Source organism: Microtus pennsylvanicus, chromosome 14 (assembly GCF_037038515.1).
Source record: "Microtus pennsylvanicus isolate mMicPen1 chromosome 14, mMicPen1.hap1, whole genome shotgun sequence".
Taxonomy (NCBI): domain Eukaryota; kingdom Metazoa; phylum Chordata; class Mammalia; order Rodentia; family Cricetidae; genus Microtus; species Microtus pennsylvanicus.
In genome coordinates this window covers 16,856,765-16,878,074 of record NC_134592.1, presented here as the reverse complement: position 1 = coordinate 16,878,074, position 21,310 = coordinate 16,856,765, and the positions used below count along the sequence as shown (strand labels likewise).

The following is a 21,310-nucleotide window of genomic DNA, read 5'->3' as shown; positions in this document are numbered from 1 at the left end:
AGGGTAAAGGTACTTAGCTAATAGTAGCCTGACAACCTGAGTTTTATCACCTGTGCCCACAAAGTAGGAGAGAACCTGCTCCCCACACCACTGTGAAGATGGGCAGGCAGATGGAGGGACAGACAAACAGAAAAGAAAAAAAAATTCAGGGGTCAGGATGCAGCTCAGTGGTAATGCACTTGCCTAGCACGTACAGTCCGGGGTTCAAACCCGTTATTGGAGACTGCTTTTTCGTTCCGGCCGCCTAGACCTGAATAATCACACAGAAACTATGTTAATTGCAACACTGTTTGGCCTATTAGCTCAAGTTTCTTATTAACTAACTCATATCTTAAATTAAGCCATCTCCATTAATCTGTTTATCAACTACTGGTAAGGTTCCAAAATCTCTCTCCTGTGGCAGCTACATGGTGTCTCCCTGACTCAGCCTATTGTCTCTATATCTCTGTTCCAATTTCCCGCCTGGCTTCACTCTAAGCCATTGGCCTGAACAGCTTTATTCATCAACCAATAAAAGTAACACATATACAGAAAGACTTCCCACATCACAAACCATTGTATTTCAAAAATTTAGAAAACAAGTATCTTATGTTTCATCAGTGTTATGATTTTTGTTTTTGAGACAGAGCACTGCTATTTATTATTTAGAACAGGATGGACCAAAAATCAGTATGTAGCCCTAGTACCTGAATTACACATGTATGCTAAAGTCTCAAAAAATAATCCAAAAAACTTATATTCATAGAAAAAAGAATGTTACCATATAACAATGTTTTTGAAGGATTCTTTCAGGGTGTTGGGGGGACAACGACAGAGTAACACATTTTTTTTTTTTTGAGACAGGGTTTCTCTGTAGCTTTGGAGCCTGTCCTGGAACTATCTTGTAGACCAGGCTGGTCTCGAACTCACAGAGATCCGCCTGCCTCTGCCTCCTGAGTGCTGGGATTAAAGGCGTGCGCCACCGCTGCCCGGCCAGGACAACACAATTACTAGAGGGCCAACCCATACACAATACTTTCCCTTTCTTCTTTTTTGAGAAAGAAGCTTAAACTAATCTAGAAGTAGGGATACTTCTGCTTCAGCTTTCCAAACACTCAGATTATGAGGAAGTGTTAGATTATAAATTTGTGCACCATACCCATCTCTAATCTTAATTTTCTACTAGACAACGAGCCACTTTATGGAAGACCACAAACCCTTTCTATTTGTCTTATGTCTGCAGTTCCTGCCCTCAGGAAATAATTGGCAGGAGGATAGTATTTGAGGCCAGTCTTTGAAACCACCCGAAAACAAAACAAAACAAAACAAAAAAGAAATGCTGAGCTGGAGAGATGGCTCAATGGTTAAGATCACTTGCTGCTACTGATTTCAGAACCCACATGGTAGCTCATCAAAGTCTAACTCTGGGTCCAAGGAATCCTTTTGACCTTCAAGGGAACAAGGTATGTATGTAGTACACATACATACATATATGTAGGTAAAACACCCACATACACAAAATAAAGTTTTAAAAAAGAAATGCCTTCGTTGACCATCACAATGGAAAAAAATTTTCAATTAATTATATGTAACAGAATGGAGAAACAAACAATAATGGGTGATCTAAACTAGTAGCTGATGTCATAACTTAAACATTCAGGGCTACACAGTAGGTAGGATCCTATCTCAATCAATCAATAAAATGAAACTATCTTGGGGCTGAGCCCAAGGCTCAATTGCTGCTTGTCTAGCACTCGTGGAGCCCAAGGTTTCATCTCAAGCACCACATGGATAAAGCAAGAAAGCATAACATGAGGAAATAGAAGGTGGGGCTGGAGAGATGGCTCAGTGATTAAGAGCACACTGCCTGCTCTTCTGAAGGTCCTGAGTTCAATTCCCAGCAACCACACAGTGGCTCACAACCATCGGTAATGAGATCTGGTACCCTCTTCTGGCCTGCAAGCATATATGCAGGCAGAACACTGGATACATATATATATAAAAAAAGGTCATCCTCACTACATAGCAAATTCAAGCCCAGCCCAGGATACATGAAATTTTGCCTATAACAAAATTAAAGTATCTGCAGAGTAAACTCGAATTTTGTTTCCTTTGAAATAATTCTTGAGGCCATGAATAAAATAGCACACAAACAGCCCATATAACATAGGCATAAAAAATTACATTCAACGTAAGTAGCTATAAGTGCTTTAAGCTGTAGGCTAAATTTCTCACTAAAATACAGACCACCATCCTAGGCTGAATTTGCACCAACTTACAATTATTACCTCAGACTCTAAATTATCTATAAAACACAGCTAATTATAGAACCCACATTTGAGAATGGTTCTAAGAATTATTTTTGTAAATACAAGTGAATTGCCTAAAGAGGCCCTGGCACATAGGAGGTACTCAATATTCTCTATTTCTAATCCTGCTTGGAATTTATCTATAGGGGGAAAAAAGCTTTAGTAATAAAACTAGAGACTTCATCACAAGTATCCCACAATTTTTCTAAGTCCATTTTTTTCTTTGTTGTTTAGTGAAAAAGTTTTACTATGTAGGCCCTGAACTTGAGCTCCTCCTGCCTTGCTTCCTGAGTGGTGGAATTAGGAATATGGTACCACACCCATCTTAAACCCATTCTTTGGAATTAGCTTTCCCTCTTAATACAAATTTACAAGGCGAATCAGTAATTTTGTTTAGCTCTTTTCCCACTTGGGTAAAAATAAAAACCATTTTACCTGTTCTAGTTAAGTTAGAACGTCAAAAGTCCAAACGGAAAAAAAGGGTTTAGAGGCTATTTCCTGAGTGATAAAAATATAAAAGTGCATAAAAACACCAGACCTTTACAAAATCTTGTTAGAAGAGATTCTTCAAGAAGTGTGGCATTAAGCTTATCCTTTCAAAAGGTCTTTGTAAACTGGTTGACTGTGGTAGCTCACTGCCAGTAATCCCAACAGGAGGATCTGAGGCAGGAGAGGCAGATAGAGAGAATGGCTCTAAATCAAAACAAAGAGGTTGGATAAGAAAGTAGATTTACAATCCCAGCACTTGGGAAAATAGAGATTGAAGGACCAGGATGTCCAGATTTATTTATTTATCTATTTATTTATTTATTTGGTTTTTCGAGACAAGGTTTCTCTGTAGCTTTGGAGCCTGTCCTGGAACTAGCTCTTGTAGACCAGGCTGGCCTCGAACTCACAAAGATCTGCCTGTCTCTGCCTCCCTAGTGCTGGGATTAAAGGCGTCCGCCACCACCGCCCAGCGACTTCCAGGTCGTTGACTACAAAAATTTTGACTGCCGGAGGCAAAGGCCTGTGTATTTCTGTAAGTTCGAGGCCAGCCTGGTCTACAAGAGCTAGTTCCAGGTCAGGCTCTAAAACTACAGCGAAACCCTCTCTCGAAAAACAAAAAAAAAAAAAAAAACAAAACAAAACCCCACAAATCTTTGAAATAAATTTGTAATAAATTAGATACGAAACAACTACAAACATACTAAAGTGCCTGTTCCCTCCGATTAATGCAACAAGGTAACTATATTTATACTTCAAAGAAACAACTTTAAAAGTTTTGCCCAACATGTATATTTTCTTTCATTAAGTGAAATTCACAGAATGTAGACAAAGAAAAGGGTAAACCCTGAAGAAACTAGTAATTTAAAATGAGAAGCCGAGCCGGGTGGTTGTGGCACACACCTTAAATCCCAGCACTTGGGTGGCAGAGGCAGACGAATCTCTGAATTTGAGGCCAGTCTGGCCTACAGAGCAAGTTCCAGGACAGCCAAGGCTACACAGAGAAACCCTGTCAAAACAAGACAAAAAACATAAAGCCGTTATTTTGAACAACTTGGTCTCTGAATCCTGAAGACTGTTTCAATAGACCTAAGAGAAAGCAGGAGGGAAAACTCAAGTTTTAAAAATACTTCTCCCCGAGCCGGGCGGTGGTGGCGGACACCTTTAATCCCAGCACTCGGGAGGCAGAGGCAGGTGGATCTCTGTGAGTTCGAGGCCAGCCTGGTCTACAAGAGCTAGTTCCGGGACGGGCACCAAAGCTACAGAAAAACCCTGTCTCAAAAACAACAACAACAACAACAAAACCACTTCTCTCCACCTGTTAGTTGAACCAAATGAGTACCATACCCTTAAGCAATCAGAAAATCTTGCAATTAAATGTCCCAAAGGTCCACGAGTTCCCACAGTAGAATTACAAAGTCTCCCTTTCTTGGCCAGGCGTTCTGGTGCACTTTAATTGTAGCACTCGGGAGGCAGAGGCAGGCGGATCTCTGAGTTCGAGGTCAGCCTGGTCTACAGTGCTAGTTCAAGAACAGCCAGAGCTAAACAGAAGGGGAAAAAAAATCTGCCTTCAAAACACAAAACGGCAACAATAATAAACCCTTCCCTTTTTTGTGAAAAAGACAACCAACAGCGGAGAAATCAAAGGGATCCTCGCAAGGCGAAGCAGCAATTTCTCTGTCTAGTGGAGTTGCCAGATTTACAGACCAGAAAGATGCAGTGGGGGGGAATGTTCACAAATAAAACAGCAGCTCAGAACTTTCTCCAAAAGTGTGCAACAGCTATCAACTTCAAGAGCCCCAAGCAAGGTCTCCCGTCGCTCAACTCCGGCGGGTCGGAGACGCCGCGCGCCTTTCTCAAGGTCACGCCGGGTCCCACGGCTGCGACCTTTCCCCACCGAAAAGGGGGCCCAACGCACCGCGCCCCTCTCGGCTCTAACAGCAAGGTTCCGGGGTCAGGGAAACACCCCGAATGCTCTCCGCCGAGCTCCGCCGGGCCTGGGGCCCCGTGCGGCGGCGTTCCCGCCCAGACTTCCCCGGACTCGGGGCGCTTCACCTACCGTCGCTCTCGGCCCTGACGAGCAGGGACATGCCCTTCAGCCGCTCCACGTAGCCGGAGGACACATGGCCGGTGCCCCGGTCGTCCCACTGCCGGTCCTCGTTGAGCGTGTAGACCTTCACCCGCCGCCGGGTGTCGGTCATCGTGGCGGCCGGGGACCCCGCCCGAGTGGCCCGGGGACTGTGTCCAGGAAAGGCGGGCGGCCGCAAACGGGAGACTCTGGGCCCTCAGTGCCGCCGCTGGCCGCCGCGGAGCTGCGCCGCCGCTCGCATGGCCCGCTCCCGGGTCCGAGCCCAGGGCCGCCGCCTTCGCTCGCTGCCCCGCTCGCTCCTCGGCGCTATTGTCCAGGCCGGGTGAGCGCGGCCGCCCGGCAGCCCCGACGGGGACGCGCAGCGCTGAGCTGCCTACCGGCCCGCCGTTCACACAAGGGGCAGCTCGGTTCACAGCTCTGCTCCCGCCTCCGCCATGACCTCCGCAGAGCCGCTTCCCGCGCCGCCGCCGCCTCCTCAGGCCGCCGCCGCCATGTTTTCCTCTCTTGTACCTGGCCCTGCCGCCGCCGCCGCCGCCGGAGCCTTCGCTCCGCTCAGCTCCTCCCGCTTAAAGCATCCGAAGCGGACGAGCTAGCGCTGCCGGGGAGACTCCGAACGTCCCGGGCGACCTGATAACCCCTAGGTCTTCTTAGAAGCTGCCTTCTCTACCCCACCGCCTCTTCCGTCTTCCTCACAGAGCCAAAGCCGCCGCCATCTTGACTCGCCCCTCAAAAGCGGCGCGCGGGGCCACCTAGGCAGCGGCGGCAGGGGCGGCCCGCAGGCCCCACCACTTAAAGAGACAGGCCCCGAGCCAGCAGCCTCGCTGCGGCGGAGGCCTCGCGCCGAGGCGGACCCGGAGCCGCGGGGGTGGCGGAGCGGAGGAGGCGGGACGCGAGTCGCGCCGGTGTCGGACCGGGACTCCCTCGCGCTGCCCTGCACGTAGTGTCGTGCGAGCGCGGGCTGCGTATGCGTCCGTCGCACCCTGAGTTCGTCATCAGCCCTGTTGTGGGCAGGGAAGGGGTGTGGAGTCGCTTGGCGGCCTAAGAACCAGTCTGGGTTTTGGACTCTGATCCCGTAGCTCACCCTTCTCCTTGTGTGCTTTCTCCGCCGCTTCCCGGGGGAGGGGGGGATGGGGGGTTGGGGTCGGCCTCGGGGCACGGGCTTCTGGCCTCTTCCATTGGTTTGAAATGAGGAGCTACTGGGGAAAAACCGTTGGGGCCGCGGCGGGCCTCGCACTGGCCGGACGAGTCTACTACACACTTGGCACGGTGTTCATTGCGCGGCACGGGTCGTTCTGAGCACCCACCTCCTTTTCTCTGCCGGTTATCAGAGCTGATGTTCTTTTGCTTGTGTGTGTGTTAAACAAAACAACAACACGTCTTGAAGGCCTTGCAAAGATAAATGCAGTACTGTAAGATCAAGATGAATTTCTTTTTGTTTTGTTTTTGTTTTTTGAAACAGGGTCTCACTATGTTGCTCTGACCGGCCAAAGCAATGTATGTGAGAAGCTGGGACCTTCCTCACCCACAACTTGAGAGACAAGAGGAAGACATGTCTGAAAACGTTTGCAAACAAAATTGGCAAGTATGGAAAAACAAAGCCGTTGCTTTAGCCACTGGAATCCAATTGTTTCCAGTATCTAGATGGAGCCCATGGACTATCAAGCAGACCAGATTATCAATCAGTATGTTGCACCGGTGTGCTGATTGTTTTAAAGCAGTGGGTCTCAACCTTCCTAGTGCTGCGACCTTTTAATACAGTTCCTCATGTCGCGGTGACCCCCAACCATAAAACTATTTTGTTGCTGCTTCCTAACTATAATTTTGCAATCGTAATGTAAATATCTGATACGCAGGATATATGCTGTGTATCCCGGAAGGGGTTGTGACCCATGAACCTCTGTTTTAAAGGAACTTGGAGATCAGCTAGGAGAGGCTGCACCCTGGATAGTTCCTTATTTGCTTTAATTCTTTACCCATCAAAGAGGAGATTTGCTTTCAGTCCTCTTTGGAACTTTTGCTGGGGAAAGAAAACTGGAATAAAGCACACCTAGCCAGAATGACAGTATCTGCCTCTTGGATGATAAAGGACATTATTTACAATCTAATTTGTGTCTTCTGGAGTCATTCACCTCTGAAATAGATTTGTTCTAAATTGTCTAAGTTGCTAGACTCTGGCTCTCCCTGTCCCACTCCCCTCTCCCCCCAAAAAGTGCATTTTAGGGACTTTGAATCAGGCCCAATCAGGATTTGCGCTTCTCAGAATTTCAGAATAGCCAGTGTCCAGCAGACGCTGTTTACTAGTGAAGCTTTAATATAGACTACACAGGGGATTAAGAGGAAGTGAGGAGCCCAGAGGGACATTCTCCAGTACATGAGTATAGGCTTCTCAAAGAGTCAGTTTGTCGTTTATTTTTACTTTCCCCCACACAATAGTCAAATACAGAATTTGAGTGGGTTTTGAAGTTACTATCTTCAAAAGGTTACTGAGGAATCTGAATGAGATCTGCAGCACAATCCACAAGATTAGAGTTGAGAAGGTAAAACTCTAGATCACAAGGACTGTAGATAAGGTTGGCAGTCTTAATAAAATTGCTGAAAATGCCTGAGGAAATGAATGAGACCCTCCCTACGGTTGTGTACATTCAGGCCTTAAGCATTGCTATTTTATATAACACACACACACACACACACACACACACACACCACAAAGGACTATATGTTGGGGCAATGTTCATAGCAAATATTGTTACAGAGAAATTCTTGCTTCTCAGCTTCAGTCACTATGATGGCATCTCTGTTGACATCAGACTGTGCCTTGTTCTAAGTTACTCCATAGTGTATGAAACAGTTCAGGCTGTGTCTTGCCCTAGGAGACCCCATTTTCCAAGCAGCTCTTGATTCCATTTTGAGGGAGGATGACTGCACCCCTTGGGTGAACCCATAAATTTTATCATCTGTCGAGTACCATCCACTCGCCCCAGACTGATAAATTACATTCTTGGGAGTAGAAAGGGAGCTACCCTATGAATTGAGGGACAAGGGTCTATTAGAACATCAGGGATGTTTATGCTACTTTTCTGTTACGGTAACAACACCATGATACAGGCACCTTGCTGAAGCAATAGCTCAGAGCTTGTGTTTTGGGATTACTATCATGAGGCAGAGAGAGCTGTCTTGGAATAAAATGGGGTGTTGAAACCTCAAAGCCAGCCTCCATTGGCACACCTCCAACAAGGCCACACCTCCAAATCCTTTTCAGACAGTTCCACCAAGCATTCAGATATAGCCTATGGCAACATTCTCATTCAAACTACTGCAAAGTGGGCTAAAGAGATGGCTCAGCATTAAGAGTGCTGACTGCCCTTCCACAGGAAGCAGGTTTGAGTCTCAGCAAACAAACAATGGCTAGCAACCATCTGTAACTCAGGTTCTAGGGGATCCAATGCCCTCATCTGGCCTCCATAAGCTCTGGATGGTGCATATGTGTAGGTACAACACCCATGCACATAAAAATAAAAAGCATTAGGGAAACAAATTCCAAGAACATGCAGACCATGCCAGACTAAGGGAAAGGAATAATACCCAGACCCCACAAAGGAATGGATACCGAATACTGTGATGGCATGGGCTACACCAAGCTATCATTATCATCCAATAACCAGGGAACTCCCTGTCCTGGAGTCTCTGCTTGACTGCCTCCCATCTACCTGTTGGCCCATCTAGGGAACCTGGACCCACCCCTGGTCTTCACCCTCTAGCTGAAGTAGATCGTCATTCTCAAACTGTAGCTGCAGTAGCGGCTACCTTCTGGCGCTGGTCTGGTTTATTTTATCAATACAGACTCAGTCCCTTTCAGAAAACACCTACTGCAGGTTTGTAGACTGGCGTTCATTCTCTAAACACACACACACACACACACACACACACATATATTTACTGTATTGTGTGTGATAACAGTTAATCCTGGTGGCTTAAATGAAAATGGCCCCCATAAGCCCACAGGTAGTGGCACTATTGGGATGAGTGGCCTTGTTGGAGTGGGTGTGGCCTTGTTGAGAACAGTGTCACTGAGGGTGGGCTTTGAGGTTTCAGATGCTTGAACCAGGGCCAGTGTCAGTCTTTTGTCGATCCAGATGTAGAACTCTGAGCTACCTCTCCAGTACCACATCTACCTGTATGCTGCCATGCTTCCCACCGTGATAGCAATAGACTAAACCTCTGAACTGTAATCCAACCCCAATTAAATATTTTCCATCATAAGAGTTGCCACGGTTGGGCTGGAGAGATGGCTTAGAGATTAAGAGCACCGTTTCTGGTTGTTGTCCCAGAGGTCCTGAGTTCAATTCCCAACAACCATATGGTGGCTCACAGCCATCTATAATAAGATCTGGTGCCCTCTTCTAAGCTGCAGACATACATGCAGGCAGAGTACTGTACACATAATAAACAAATCTTAAAAAAAAAAACAACCAAGAAAACCCAAATAGTTGCCATGGTTGTGTTGTCTCTTCACAGCATTGAAACCGTAACTAAGAAATTAATAAGATTGGAATAAAGAACCTGTATTCACCTTAGCCAAGTTACCAAGGTAGGTGGTAACAGATGACAAACGCTGTCATTAAAACAGCTAAACCCTGCAAATGTTCTGCTGTTTAATAAATTCTGACATTGCGGGAAGACATATACTTATTTATGTTTCTGATGTATTAAGTTTACAACAGGTTCCCTTCCCATGTCCCCATAATTTCCCCTGTGTTTCTGTCCTGCCTCAATGACAAAAGTCTTCAGAGGGAAAACTTATAATTCTCCTGGGAGGGTGTTGTGAGAAAGCTTTCTTTTTTTTTTCTCTTTAATTTTGAAGTGCTTAAGGATTGAACCTAGGCCTCATATATAATAGAGGGACATTTTGTTTTGTTTTAAATTTGAGACAAATTCTCACTAAGTTTCCCAGTTTGGAGTTGAATTTGCTCTGTAGACCACGTAGACCTTGAATTTGTGACCTTCCTACCCCAGCTTCTTGAATAGCTGGGATTACAACAGGCCTCACTGGATTTTTTCATCTTTTTTTTTTTTACATTTTGTGTGTGCGTGTGTGTGTGCTTGTGTGTGTGTGTGTGTGTATAGGTGTATCTTTCCATTATTTGGTCCTTTGGTCCTGGGGACAGAACTTGGGTTGTCAGGCTTGGTAACAAGTGCCTTTCTATGTTGAGCCATCTAACTAGCCTTCAATTTTGTCTTTTTTTTTTTTTTGGTTTTTCGAGACAGGGTTTCTCTGTGGCCTTGGAGCCTGTCCTGGAACTAGCTCTGTAGACCAGGCTGGTCTCGAACTCACAGAGATCCGCCTGCCTCTGCCTCCCGAGTGCTGGGATTAAAGGCGTGCGCCACCATCGCCCGGCCCAATTTTGTCTATTTTTGATGCAATGGGAAATTAAGTTTAGACATATGTTGATTAACTTTTACATATACAAATCAAAACAAACAGTAACTTATAGAAAAATAATACTTTAGAGCCCAGCAGCTGTATAAGCATGAGAACCTGACTTCAGATTGTAGTACCCATGTAAACGAAAAAGCTGGGTATGTATGAAGTCAACTTATCTCAAAACTACAAGAACAAAAATAATTTGCAATGATAAAGTTGCTAAACATCAATTTTAGGGGCATACACGTCAGAATCACAATGAGAGGATGGGGGAGGCGCTGTTATCCAAAAAGCAGAAAAAAGCGAGTGTTCTCCAGGACCTGGAAATGTTGGGGACCCTGAGCACTGTCAGTGTAGAAGCCCTGGATATAGCTGGAAACAGGATGTTTTATTTAAAACAACCCCCATCCCCACACATACGTGGTTGGTTTTTGTTTTTGCTTTGTTTTAGAGACAGACTCTCACTATACATCCCTGGTTGTCCTGGAAGACGCTACTTAAACTGCCTGCTTCTGCTTCCTGAGTGGTGAGATTAAAAGCGTGCACCAACATGCCCTGTCCAAAACAGAAGTTGTTGAATGACTCAGCAATTTTACTTGTAGATATAGATTCAAAAGATCTAAAACCAAGATATTTGTACCCCTATGTTCATAGAAGACTTGTTCACAATACCCAAAAGATAAAAAACAGAAAACAAAACAACAACGAAAAATCCAAAGCCGGGCAGTGGTGGTGCACACCTTTAATCCCAGCACTTGGGAGGCAGAGGCAGGCGGATCTCAGTGAGTTGGAACCCAGCCTGGTCTGCAAGAGCTAGTTCTGGGACAAGCCCCAAAGCTACAGAGAAACCCTGTCTCAAAAAATCAAAAATAATAAAAAAAAACCCCAAACCCAGAAAAAACCCACAAAGGCCTATGGATAGTAGCTATCCGAAACACTGGAATGTACACTAATATATGCCCATACAATATGATGTTATTTGGCCCTGGAAAAGAATGAGGGTAAGGTGGCTTGAAAGAAATAATCTCCAAAGGTAGTGGCACTATTGTGAAGCAGGGCTTTGTTGGAGTAGGTATGGCCTTGTTGGAAGAAGTGTGTCACAGCAGAGCAGGCTTTGAGGTCTCATATGCTCAAACCATGTCCAGTTTACTTTTTGTTGCCTGCTGATCAAGAGTAGGATTGTCAGCTCCAGCACATGTCTTACTGCACACCACCACGTTCCACCATGATGAAAATGGACTAAACCTCTGAAACTGTAGTTTTTCTTTATAAAAGTTGACATGCTCAGCCGGGTGGTGGTGGCTCACGCCTTTAATCCCAGCACTGGGGAGGCAAAGGCAAGGGGATCTCTGTAAGTTCAAGGCCAGCCTGGTCTAGTTCCAGGACAGGAACCAAAAGCTAAGGAGAAACCCTGTCTCGAAAATTAAGCAAATAAATAAATAAAGGTGTGTGACACCACTGCCTGGTCTCTAGTGGTTTAGTTTTACTGTCTGATCTTCAGGCAAGCATTTATTAAAACATAAATAAAATATAACTATAATTACCTGTGAAGGGCCTTGAGATATCTTAGCGGGTAAAGGCACTTGTTGCTAAGCCCAAGGATCTGAGTTTGGTTCTTGAAACCAACACGATGGAAGGAGAGAACTGATTCTCCTCTGACAGCCACACACCCCTCCCCATCTCACAGAAACAATACATGTTAAAAAAGTCACTTTCAAGTTCTTTGACATTTTTCTAAGACATTTTCCAAAGACTCCAAGAATGGAATCTTTAATAGTTGTGATCATGCATGCCTTAGTTCCAAATTCTTGGGGAAGAAGACACAGATGGATCTCTGTGAGTTAATGGAGTCTTGGTAGGGGTTGGAGAGCTAGTGCAGGAGAGCCCTTGCTGCTCTTGCAGAGAACCTAGATTCAGTTGTCAGCATCCACACTGGGCAGCTGGCAATCTTGTACCTCCAGTTATAGGTGATTTGACATCCCCTGCTGGCCTCTGTGGGTATCTGCGCAAAGTAGGAGCATATGTATTCATTCACACTCAGTTACACACACATAAAATAAATACCTTTTAAAAATGGAGTCTTGGAGCCGGGAGTATGGGTGCGTGTCTTTGATCCCAGCACATAGGAGACAGAGGACAGCCTGGAGAGTTCCAGGATGGTCAGGGCTACACAGAGAAATCCTGTCTCCATAAAAACAAAATACAAACAAACAAGCAAACAAACAAACATGGAGTCTTGGGACTGAGGATGTAGCTCAGTTGGTAGAATGTTTGCTTAATGTGACCAAAAACCTGGACTCAATCCCAAACGCTGCATAGACCAGGCACGGTAGAGTATGCCCGTAATCCCCAGCACTTGGGAGTTGAAGGAAAAAAGATCCTAAATTTAATATCATCCTGGCTTCACAACAAGTATGGGCCTCCTATACCATATAAGAACATGTCTTGCCGAGCCGGGTGATGGTGGTGCACACCTTTAATCCTAGCACTCGGAAGGCAGAAGCAGGTGGATCTCTGTGAGTTCGAGGCCAGCCTAGTCTACAAGAGTTAGTTCCAGGTCAGGCTCTAAAACTACAGCGAAAGCCTGTCTCGAAAAACCAAAAACAACAACAAAACAAAAAAGAAGAACCCGTCTCAAGATGGCTGTGGCAGAACATGCCTCCCAACACTAACACTTCGGGTGCCGAGGCAGTAGGATCACGAATTTGTGGACATCAAGGACTATATAGCGAGTATGAGGTCAGCAGGAGCTAAATAATGAGACCCTGCCTCTGTAGCCCAGGCAGGCCTTGAACTTTCTAAAACCTGTCCCTCCAAACCACCAAATTAAAACAAACAAAAGCAATGACATCACCACTTCCCTCCTCAGACCTGGGCAGATCACCCCAACATGTTTGTGCCCCACAGAGGGAAGCAGGATTGATGCTATTGACATCAGAGACCAGGGCAGAGCTGGCAAGCCTGCTTCTGTCAAAATGCTTTCTGTGGGGAAACCGGCCACCATGTAAGTGCTCTGCCAGAAAAGCCACCTGTGGCTGCACAGGTGCAGGGAGCCCTGGCTGAGCTCCAGATGACAGCTCTCAACAGCTGCGGCCATGCGTGTTTCTTAGAGAATGGTGCAGCTGGTGTTTCACTGTAACTGCAAGAGAGGCCTCGGGCCAGGGTCTGCCTAGCCAAGCCTTCCCATTCCTGACCCAGAGTCCAAACATGTTAAAACGCCTGGCCCAGAGCACGGCTTTAGGAGGTTATGCACAACACAGATTCAATAGGAAACAGATAACAATCTGCATAATCGAGTCTACTTTTTTCTTTTTTTGGTTTTTTGAGACAGGGTTTCTCTGTGTAGCCCTGGGTGTCCTGGAACTCACTCTGTAGATCAGGCTGAATCACAGAGATTCATTTGCCTCCCAAGTTCTGGGATTAAGGGTGTGCACAACCATACCCAGGGAGTCTACTTTCAAAGAGGGTAGAAATACATTTGATCAGGACTGAATAAGTAGGATCTAGTTAGTTTGTGTTTTTATTATTTTGTGGTACTAGAGATCTAACCCACGGCTGGTGCGTGCTACATTCCCAGCTTTCCTCGGAAGGCATGAGGACCCACCTAAAAGACAAGTGTAATTGCTTGTGCCTGCGTTCCCAGTACTGAGGAGTCAGCTGGCCAGCCAGTGTGGCCAGTTAGTGAGCTCTGGGCTCAGCAACAGATCCCAAAACTAAGGTGAAGGTGTAGGGATAGCCCAGCTCATTGGGGGGCGTGTTCGCCTCGGGCTAATGTTTATGTATTAATCTGGAGGGCGTGAGCCCTGCCGGTCTCTTTTTTGTATCTCCTGCTCATCGCTGGATCCCTGGTGTTGTAAGCTATCCCTTCATTAAAATTTGCTGTTTCATATTAAGCTAGCCTGGTTATTACGCCGCTTACATGAAGGGACTGGAAAGATGGCTCAGAAAGAGTGTTTGGTTCTATCCTGAGGACCTTAGCAGTCGGATCTTAGCATCCATATTGGGCAGCTCACAAATGCCTGTAACTCCAGCTCCAGGGGATTTGATATCCTCTTATGACTTTCATGTACACCTGCACACATGTGTACACACACACACACACACACACACACACACACACACACAGAGAGAGAGAGAGAGAGAGAGAGAGAGAGAGAGAGAGAGAGAGAGAGAGAAATAAACTAAGAGAGTGTTGAAGATACCCAATGTTGACTTCTGTCATCTAGACATATGCTATGCCCTTGCATGTACAGATACACAAACACACACCAAACATACAAGACACATGAAAAAACCCTGCTGGTAATGGTAATATATACAGTGCTTTTATGCAATGGGTTTTCTTTTTTGTTAGTAATGGGGATTGATCTGAAGGCTTTTCACATGCTAGGTAGGCAATCTACTGCTAAGTCATATTCCCAGCTTTTAATTTATTTGTTTATTTATTTAACATGTTGTGTGTGTGTGATGTATATGCATGAATGTGGACATGCAATGCATGCCTGTGGAGTTTAGAGGACAACTTTCAGGAGGTGATTCTCTTTTTCTTTTTTTTTTAAAAGATTTATTTATTTATTGTGTATACAACATTCTGCCTCCATGTATGTCCACATGCCAGAAAAGGGCACCAGATCTCATTATAGATGGCTGTGAGCCACCATGTGGTTGCTGGGAATTGAACTCATGACCTCTGGAAGAGCAGCCAGTGTTCTTAACCACTGAGCCATCTCTCCACCCCCGCTTTTCCAAGCTGTTTTTAATGATAGTACTCTAGAATGTTCTTTTTCAAGATAATGATTGAGAAACTAATTTTTAAAAAATGGTGCCAAGTACAACAATAATAGGAACAAAAAATGGCATGGGGGAGCCTTTTAGCTAGTACTTTTACCTGCTGAGTCATTTTGCTCAGCCACAGTCCCACTCTTTGAATTGTTTTTTTATTTTAAGAAAAGATTGCCCAGGTTGACTGCAGACTTATTGTATATGAAAGGTTGACTTTGAATTTGTCCTTCTCTTATCTAAGCCTCTGGAGTACCTGGGGTCACAGACCTGCACAACCCCACCTGGCTACGTGACGACCTTTTGAGCACAGTCTAGAGGTCTGGTTCCAAGACTTGAATTGGTAGAGATCAGGTATTGTCAGACCAACTCCACAGTAATTGTATAGATATACAGACTGAACACTACAAATACAGATATTTGTACTAAAATGCTGTGCTAGTTTTGTTTTTATATGAGTGACCTCTACATTTTAATTAAATTGGATTTTAATTCCTTCCTTCTTTCTGTCCTTCCTTCCTTCCTTCCTTCCTTCCTTCCTTCCTTCCTTCCTTCCTTCCTTCCTTCCTTCCTACCTTTTCTCCTTCCTTCTTTTGCAGGCAGGGGGACCAGTCTGCGACAGGGTTTCATGTGGCTCAGACTGGTTTTGAAGTCACTGCAAACTTCCTGCTTCAGCTTCCTGAGTGCTGGGCCTGCGCTGAGTGGGTAGCAATGCACCACCACACCAGGCAGTGGAATTTAGTTTTCATTTACAGTATTTGAAGTTGAATCAAAGAAACATATGAAAAATTGGCAATATAGATTGAGCATTGCACAAGATGTTTACCTGTAATTCCAGCGCTTAGGAGGCTGAGGTAGGAGGATTGAAAATTCAAGGCCAGCTGGGTGGTTGTGGTGCACATCTTGCCTTTAATCCCAGTACTCAGGAGGCAGAGGCAGGTGAATCTGTGAGTTTGAGGCCAGCCTGGTCTATAAGAGCTAGTTCCAGGAAAATTTAAGGCCTACCTGGGCTATGTAATCAGACACTACCTTTATTAGAGGTTTGTTTTATTTTTATGTGTAAGTGCGTATGTGTGTGTGTGTATGTATGTATACATCTATGTATGTGCATGTGTATTTATATGCATATGTATGTGTTGGCCTGTATATGAGTTTGTGTGTGTGTGCCTGCAGGGACCAGTAGAGGTTGTCTGATCTTTTGGAGCTGGAGTTATAGGCGGTGGTGAGCATCTCAGTGCTGGTGTTATGAACTGAATCTAGCCTTCCACAAGAGCAACCGCTGCTCTTAGCCAGGAGTCATCTCTCCAGGTCCCAGACACAGCTTTTTTTTTTTTAAATCAATACAAGTTTAAAAAGAGCGAGTATACTATCTTCCTTTTTAACTGACTAAATGGGAACACTGTTTTGGAGCACTAGGTAAAGGTCAGAGCCATTTCTCAGCCTCAACACTGAGCTAATTAAACTGAGAGTGGACACTTGTAAGATTAGCGCGCGAGGAGAGAGGTCACGGCCCAAGAATCTGTTTCTCAGCAAAGTCCGATTTTAGGAGGTCATGAAGAATTCCAGAGCTCAGTGGAAGGCTAGAGCAGAAGCCGAGAGAGCCCAGAGAAGAGCTAGGCAGGCCGAGAAAGGAAAAGGGCAGCTTGTATTGTCATACACTAAGGCCAGGGACTAGCTTTTATGCCTGCTTGTGTCTTTTACAGGATGACTTTCCTTCTCTCCAGTGCTTCCCTCCTTTGACCACGGTGACAGGTGTGACTCAGGATCCCAGGTCTATCTGTGAACCAACCTTTGTCCTTAGTTATCGATGGGAACTTTGTACTGGCCAAAAGGCAGTTTTAGTTTTCTCAGCTGTGAGTATGTGTACGCTATAATGGTGAGAAGAAAGTATGGTGTGGGGAGGTGGCGTGGGGTGCAGCTGGAGAGACAATTCGGTGGTAAAGAGCACTGGTCCCTATTCCAGAGGACCCAGGTTCAATTCCCAGGGGATCTGATGCCCTCCTCTGGCCTCCACAGGCGTGCACATTGTGTACAGACACACGGACGTGCAAAATGCTCATAAAAATAATAAATAATTTTTTATATTTATTTATTTATTATGTATACAATATTCTGTCTGTGCGTATGTCTGCAGTCCAGAAGAGGGTACCAGACCTCATTACAGATGGTTGTGAGCCACCATGTGGTTGCCGGGAATTGAACTCAGGACCTTTGGAAGAGCAGGCAATGCTCTTAACCACTGAGCCATCTCTCCAGCTCCAATAATTTTTTTATATAAAAAGAAAGTACAGGTTTCTTCCTGGGCCTCAGAAATTCCAAGTACCCTGCCTGGCTCTGATCCTCACGTTTGGGAACCTGAGGCAGGAAGATCTCTGTCAATTGAAGGCCATCCTTGTCTACATAGTAAGTTCTAGGCCAGTTAGGTCTACATAGTGAGAGCTAGTGAGATACTGTCACAGAAAAACAAAACAGCTGGGTTGTGGTGGTGCGCGCCTTTAATTCCAACACTGGGGATCAGGGGTGGCAGAAGCAGGTGGATCTCTGTAAGTTAGAGGTCAGCCTGGTCTACAGAGCAAGCTCCACAACAGGCTTCAAAGCCACAGAGAAACCCTGTCTTGAAAAAAACAAAACAAAACAAAACACAAAAGAGATATATAATAGATAGATAGATAGATAGATAGATAGATAGATAAAAGGAAGATGACAGATAGGTAGAAGGATGGATGGGTAGATAGATAGATAGATAGATAGATAGATAGATAGATAGATAGATAGATAGATAGATGATAGATAGGTGATTCCAGGAGCACATGAGAAAGTATGACATAGGCTTTCTCCTACCTCTTGAGGCACTAGAGATTAAACATGAAAATGTGAATGCTAGGAAATGCTCACCCAGCATTCGTTCCTTTTTAAAAAGTTGTTTTATGTGTATGGGTGTTCTGTCTGTATCTATGTCCGTGCCATCTGCATGCAGTGCCCTTAGAGGCCAGAAGGCGGCTTCCGATCCTCTGGAGCTGGAGTTACTAACAGCTGTTCTGAGTCCTCTGTGAGTACAACCAGTGCTCTTAAGCTATGAGTCATCTCTCCAGTCCAGCGCTAGTTCTTTTAAAACTGCTGTGAGAACAATGGCATAAGTAGAACATTTGCTTTGGTAATAAGTATTTAGACTTTCAAGGTAAACTAGGAGAGGAATAATGTCAAATGCATTTATTTCTAGCACTTTTGAACTTGACACAGACAGCACAAGCCACCAGCAGAAGAATTATTGAGCCGGACTTTATACGAATTTAAGATTTCCTCCATCAAATACCCTGTTACTAGCATAAAAGGATATGCTATGTACTGGGACATTATGTTTGCAAAGCCACATATATCTGATAAGAGATTTTCTAGAATATGTGAAGAATGCTAATCATTCAACAACAAAAATCAGACATTCCAACCAGTGAAAGACACAAACTAATATTTTACCAGAAACATTGTTGCATGGGGCTGGAGAGATGGCTCAGTGGTTAAGAGCATTGCCTGTTCTTCCAAAGGTCCTGAGTTCAACTCCCAGCAACCACATGGTGGCTCACAACCATCTGTAAGAAGGTCTGGTGCCCTCTTCTGGCCTGCAGACATGCACACAGACAGAATATTGTATGCATAATAAATAAATAATTAAAAAAAGAAACATTGTTGCAGGATATGTGATTACAATGTGAACCCAGAGATTGCATTATTTACTGGAAAAACCCATTTCTAACTGTGGTGTGGCTCAGCCCTAGTGCACACCTTCAATCCAAGAGTCTTTTCTGCTTGAATGTTTTAAACAGGATTTAAAAACGTCGACCATAGATCAAGAGGTAAAGCAAATACTCAGTTGACAGGAAGTGAACAAGAAAAAAACATAGAGAGTAAGAGGGAGTCCGGGGACAGATAGAGAGATGCATAAGAAGTAGAGGGGGACATTGAGCATTGAGTTTGAGGAGACCTGTTTGAGATGGGAGGAGAAGGGAAGGGTATTGGGATGTTGGCAGAGGATGAAGGTCAGCTGGGTGCTTTCTCTGCCTCTTTGAACTCTAGCAGGCTCTCACCCCAGCAACTGACTTGTTTTATTTTTATATTTATTTATTTATTTATTTAGGTTTTTTTTCGAGACAGGGATTCTCTGTAGCTTTGAGGCCTATTCTGAAACTAGCTCTTGTAGACCAGGCTGGCCTCAAACTCACAGAGATCCACCTACTTCTGCCTCCCGAGTGCTGGGGTTAAAGGCGTACTCTCCCACCACCCGGCTGGCTCCTGAGTTTTATTGAAAAAAAAATCTAATGATTAAAATTTCATTAAAAACAACATTTGGGCTGGGCGGTGGTAGCCCATGCCTTTAATCCCAGCACTCGGGAGGCAGAGGCAGGTGGATCTCTGTGAGTTCGAGGCCAGCCTGGTCTAGAAGACCTAGTTCCAGGACAGGAACCAAAAGCTACAGAGAAACCCTGTCTCAAAAATCCAAAAAAGCCAAAACAAAACAAAAAAACCAACATTTGAGGCCAGGCGGTGGTCTAGAGGTATTGATATTTCCCAAGACTAGCTTCTAGGTAAAGGTTAATAATGCTGAGTTATTATAGTCATGAAAGGCAGCATGAATTTGAGGACCACCTTGGCACTATGTCGTTTAACAGCCTCTAAATGCTTGACACAAGGCTGAAGAATCAGGAAAGAGTGAGTCACTTACTAAAGTTATACAATGCCCAAAAGAAGCCTGTACTGATTTTTTGCAAAGATTGACTCTAACTGTAAATAAAATAGTATCAGATCCAGAAGTCAGACAAATATTAACTGATTCTCTGGCTTTTAAAAATGCTAATTTAGAGCCAGGCAATGGTGGTGCACACCCTTAATCCCAGCACTCAGGAGACAGAGGCAGGCAGATCTTTGTGAGCTGGAGGCCAGCCTGGTCTACAGAGTGAGTTCCAGGACAGGCTCCAAAGCTACACAGAAACCCTGTCTTGAACCTCCTCCTAACATCCCCCCAAACAAACAAAACAAATAACCCACCCCCTCAAAAGCAAACAAATGCTAATTCAGAATGCAAAAGGGTGATTAGGCCTTTAAAGGCAAAATCAGTACCAAGAGATGAGTGGATTAGAAATACTACTGATATTGGATTTCATGTTTATGATGCTACTCTGATAGGAGAAATAATTTCTAAAAGTTTTAAGACAAATCAAAATGTCAGATGTTTTAATTGTGGTAAGCAAGTCATTTGAAAAGAGATGGTAGGCAAGGCATTCCTAGAAAGCATGTTTTTTCTAGAGATAATCCAAACAGAAGGCCCCAGCTTTCTGGAGTATGCAGAAGGGGTGGCAAAGGTCAACATTGGACTAATGACTGCAGATCAACAAGGGACAGGCAAGGTAATCCTTTGTCAGCAGGAAAGGCCCCAACATCAAATTTGGTTCAATCATTCCCTGTCAGCACCAGAGAAACTTACCCACAGAACAATTAAAAGATTTAATGCCCGTTACTAAAAACAACAATGCTGTGTATGCCATCAAGGACAGAACAGCTTCAGTAGATAAAACCAAAAATTCAAGAGAGAACAGAAAACAAGTATTTTGGCAAACTTCTATAAACGATTAGAGACCAAAGCTAAAAATACAAATAAATGACATTAAAATTGTAGGTTTTTTAGACACAGGGGCAGATGTAACAATAATTTCACCAATATCTTGGCATCCAGATTGGACTCTTCAGGAACTAAATATTCATCTTCTAGGGATTGGAATTTTATGTTAGGTAAAAACAAAGCACAAATGGGTCGAGTGTATAGGGCCAGGAAAAATAGGAAAATTAAAAGCATATGTGGCTAATATAGACATGAATTTATGAGGACTTGATTTGTTGCAGTAGTGAAAAAACAGATTAACATTCCTCCAATCTCAAAAAAAAGGTGACTGGAGACATGGCTCAGAGGTTAAGAGCACTAATTACTCTTCCAGAGTGAGTTCAATTCCCAGCAACCACATGGTGGCTCACAACCATCCATAATAAGATCTGGTGCCCTCTTCTGGCACGAAAGCAGACATGCAGGCAGAATACTATATATACAATAAATAAACAAACATTAAAAAATAAACAAATGTAAATAAAAAACATAATATAAAGAATACTTATGAGCCGGGCATGGGGGCGCACGCCTTTAATCCCAGCACTCAGGAGGCAGAGGCAGGCGGATCTCTGTGAGTTCGAGACCAGCCTGGT

At 44.5% G+C, this 21,310-nt stretch overlaps 2 protein-coding genes across 3 annotated transcripts in view; one reads left to right on the top strand and one right to left on the bottom strand.

The window, feature by feature from the left end:
- The window catches only part of Ppp4r3a (protein phosphatase 4 regulatory subunit 3A), a 42,345-nt gene extending 37,222 nt beyond the window's left edge, over nt 1–5,123 (bottom strand). For both annotated transcript variants that reach the window (XM_075948638.1, XM_075948639.1), the window contains exon 1: nt 4,834–5,123. In XM_075948638.1, coding sequence (XP_075804753.1) covers nt 4,834–4,975 — 142 coding nt within the window. In that variant the 5' untranslated portion in view covers nt 4,976–5,123. The remainder of the gene's footprint in view (nt 1–4,833) is intronic.
- An 11,718-nt stretch (nt 5,124–16,841) lies between these two features.
- Nucleotides 16,842–21,310, top strand: part of Catsperb (catsper channel auxiliary subunit beta) — a 200,199-nt gene continuing 195,730 nt past the window's right edge. The window contains exon 1 of the mRNA XM_075947829.1: nt 16,842–16,917. The gene's annotated coding sequence lies outside the window, so the exon portion shown is untranslated. The remainder of the gene's footprint in view (nt 16,918–21,310) is intronic.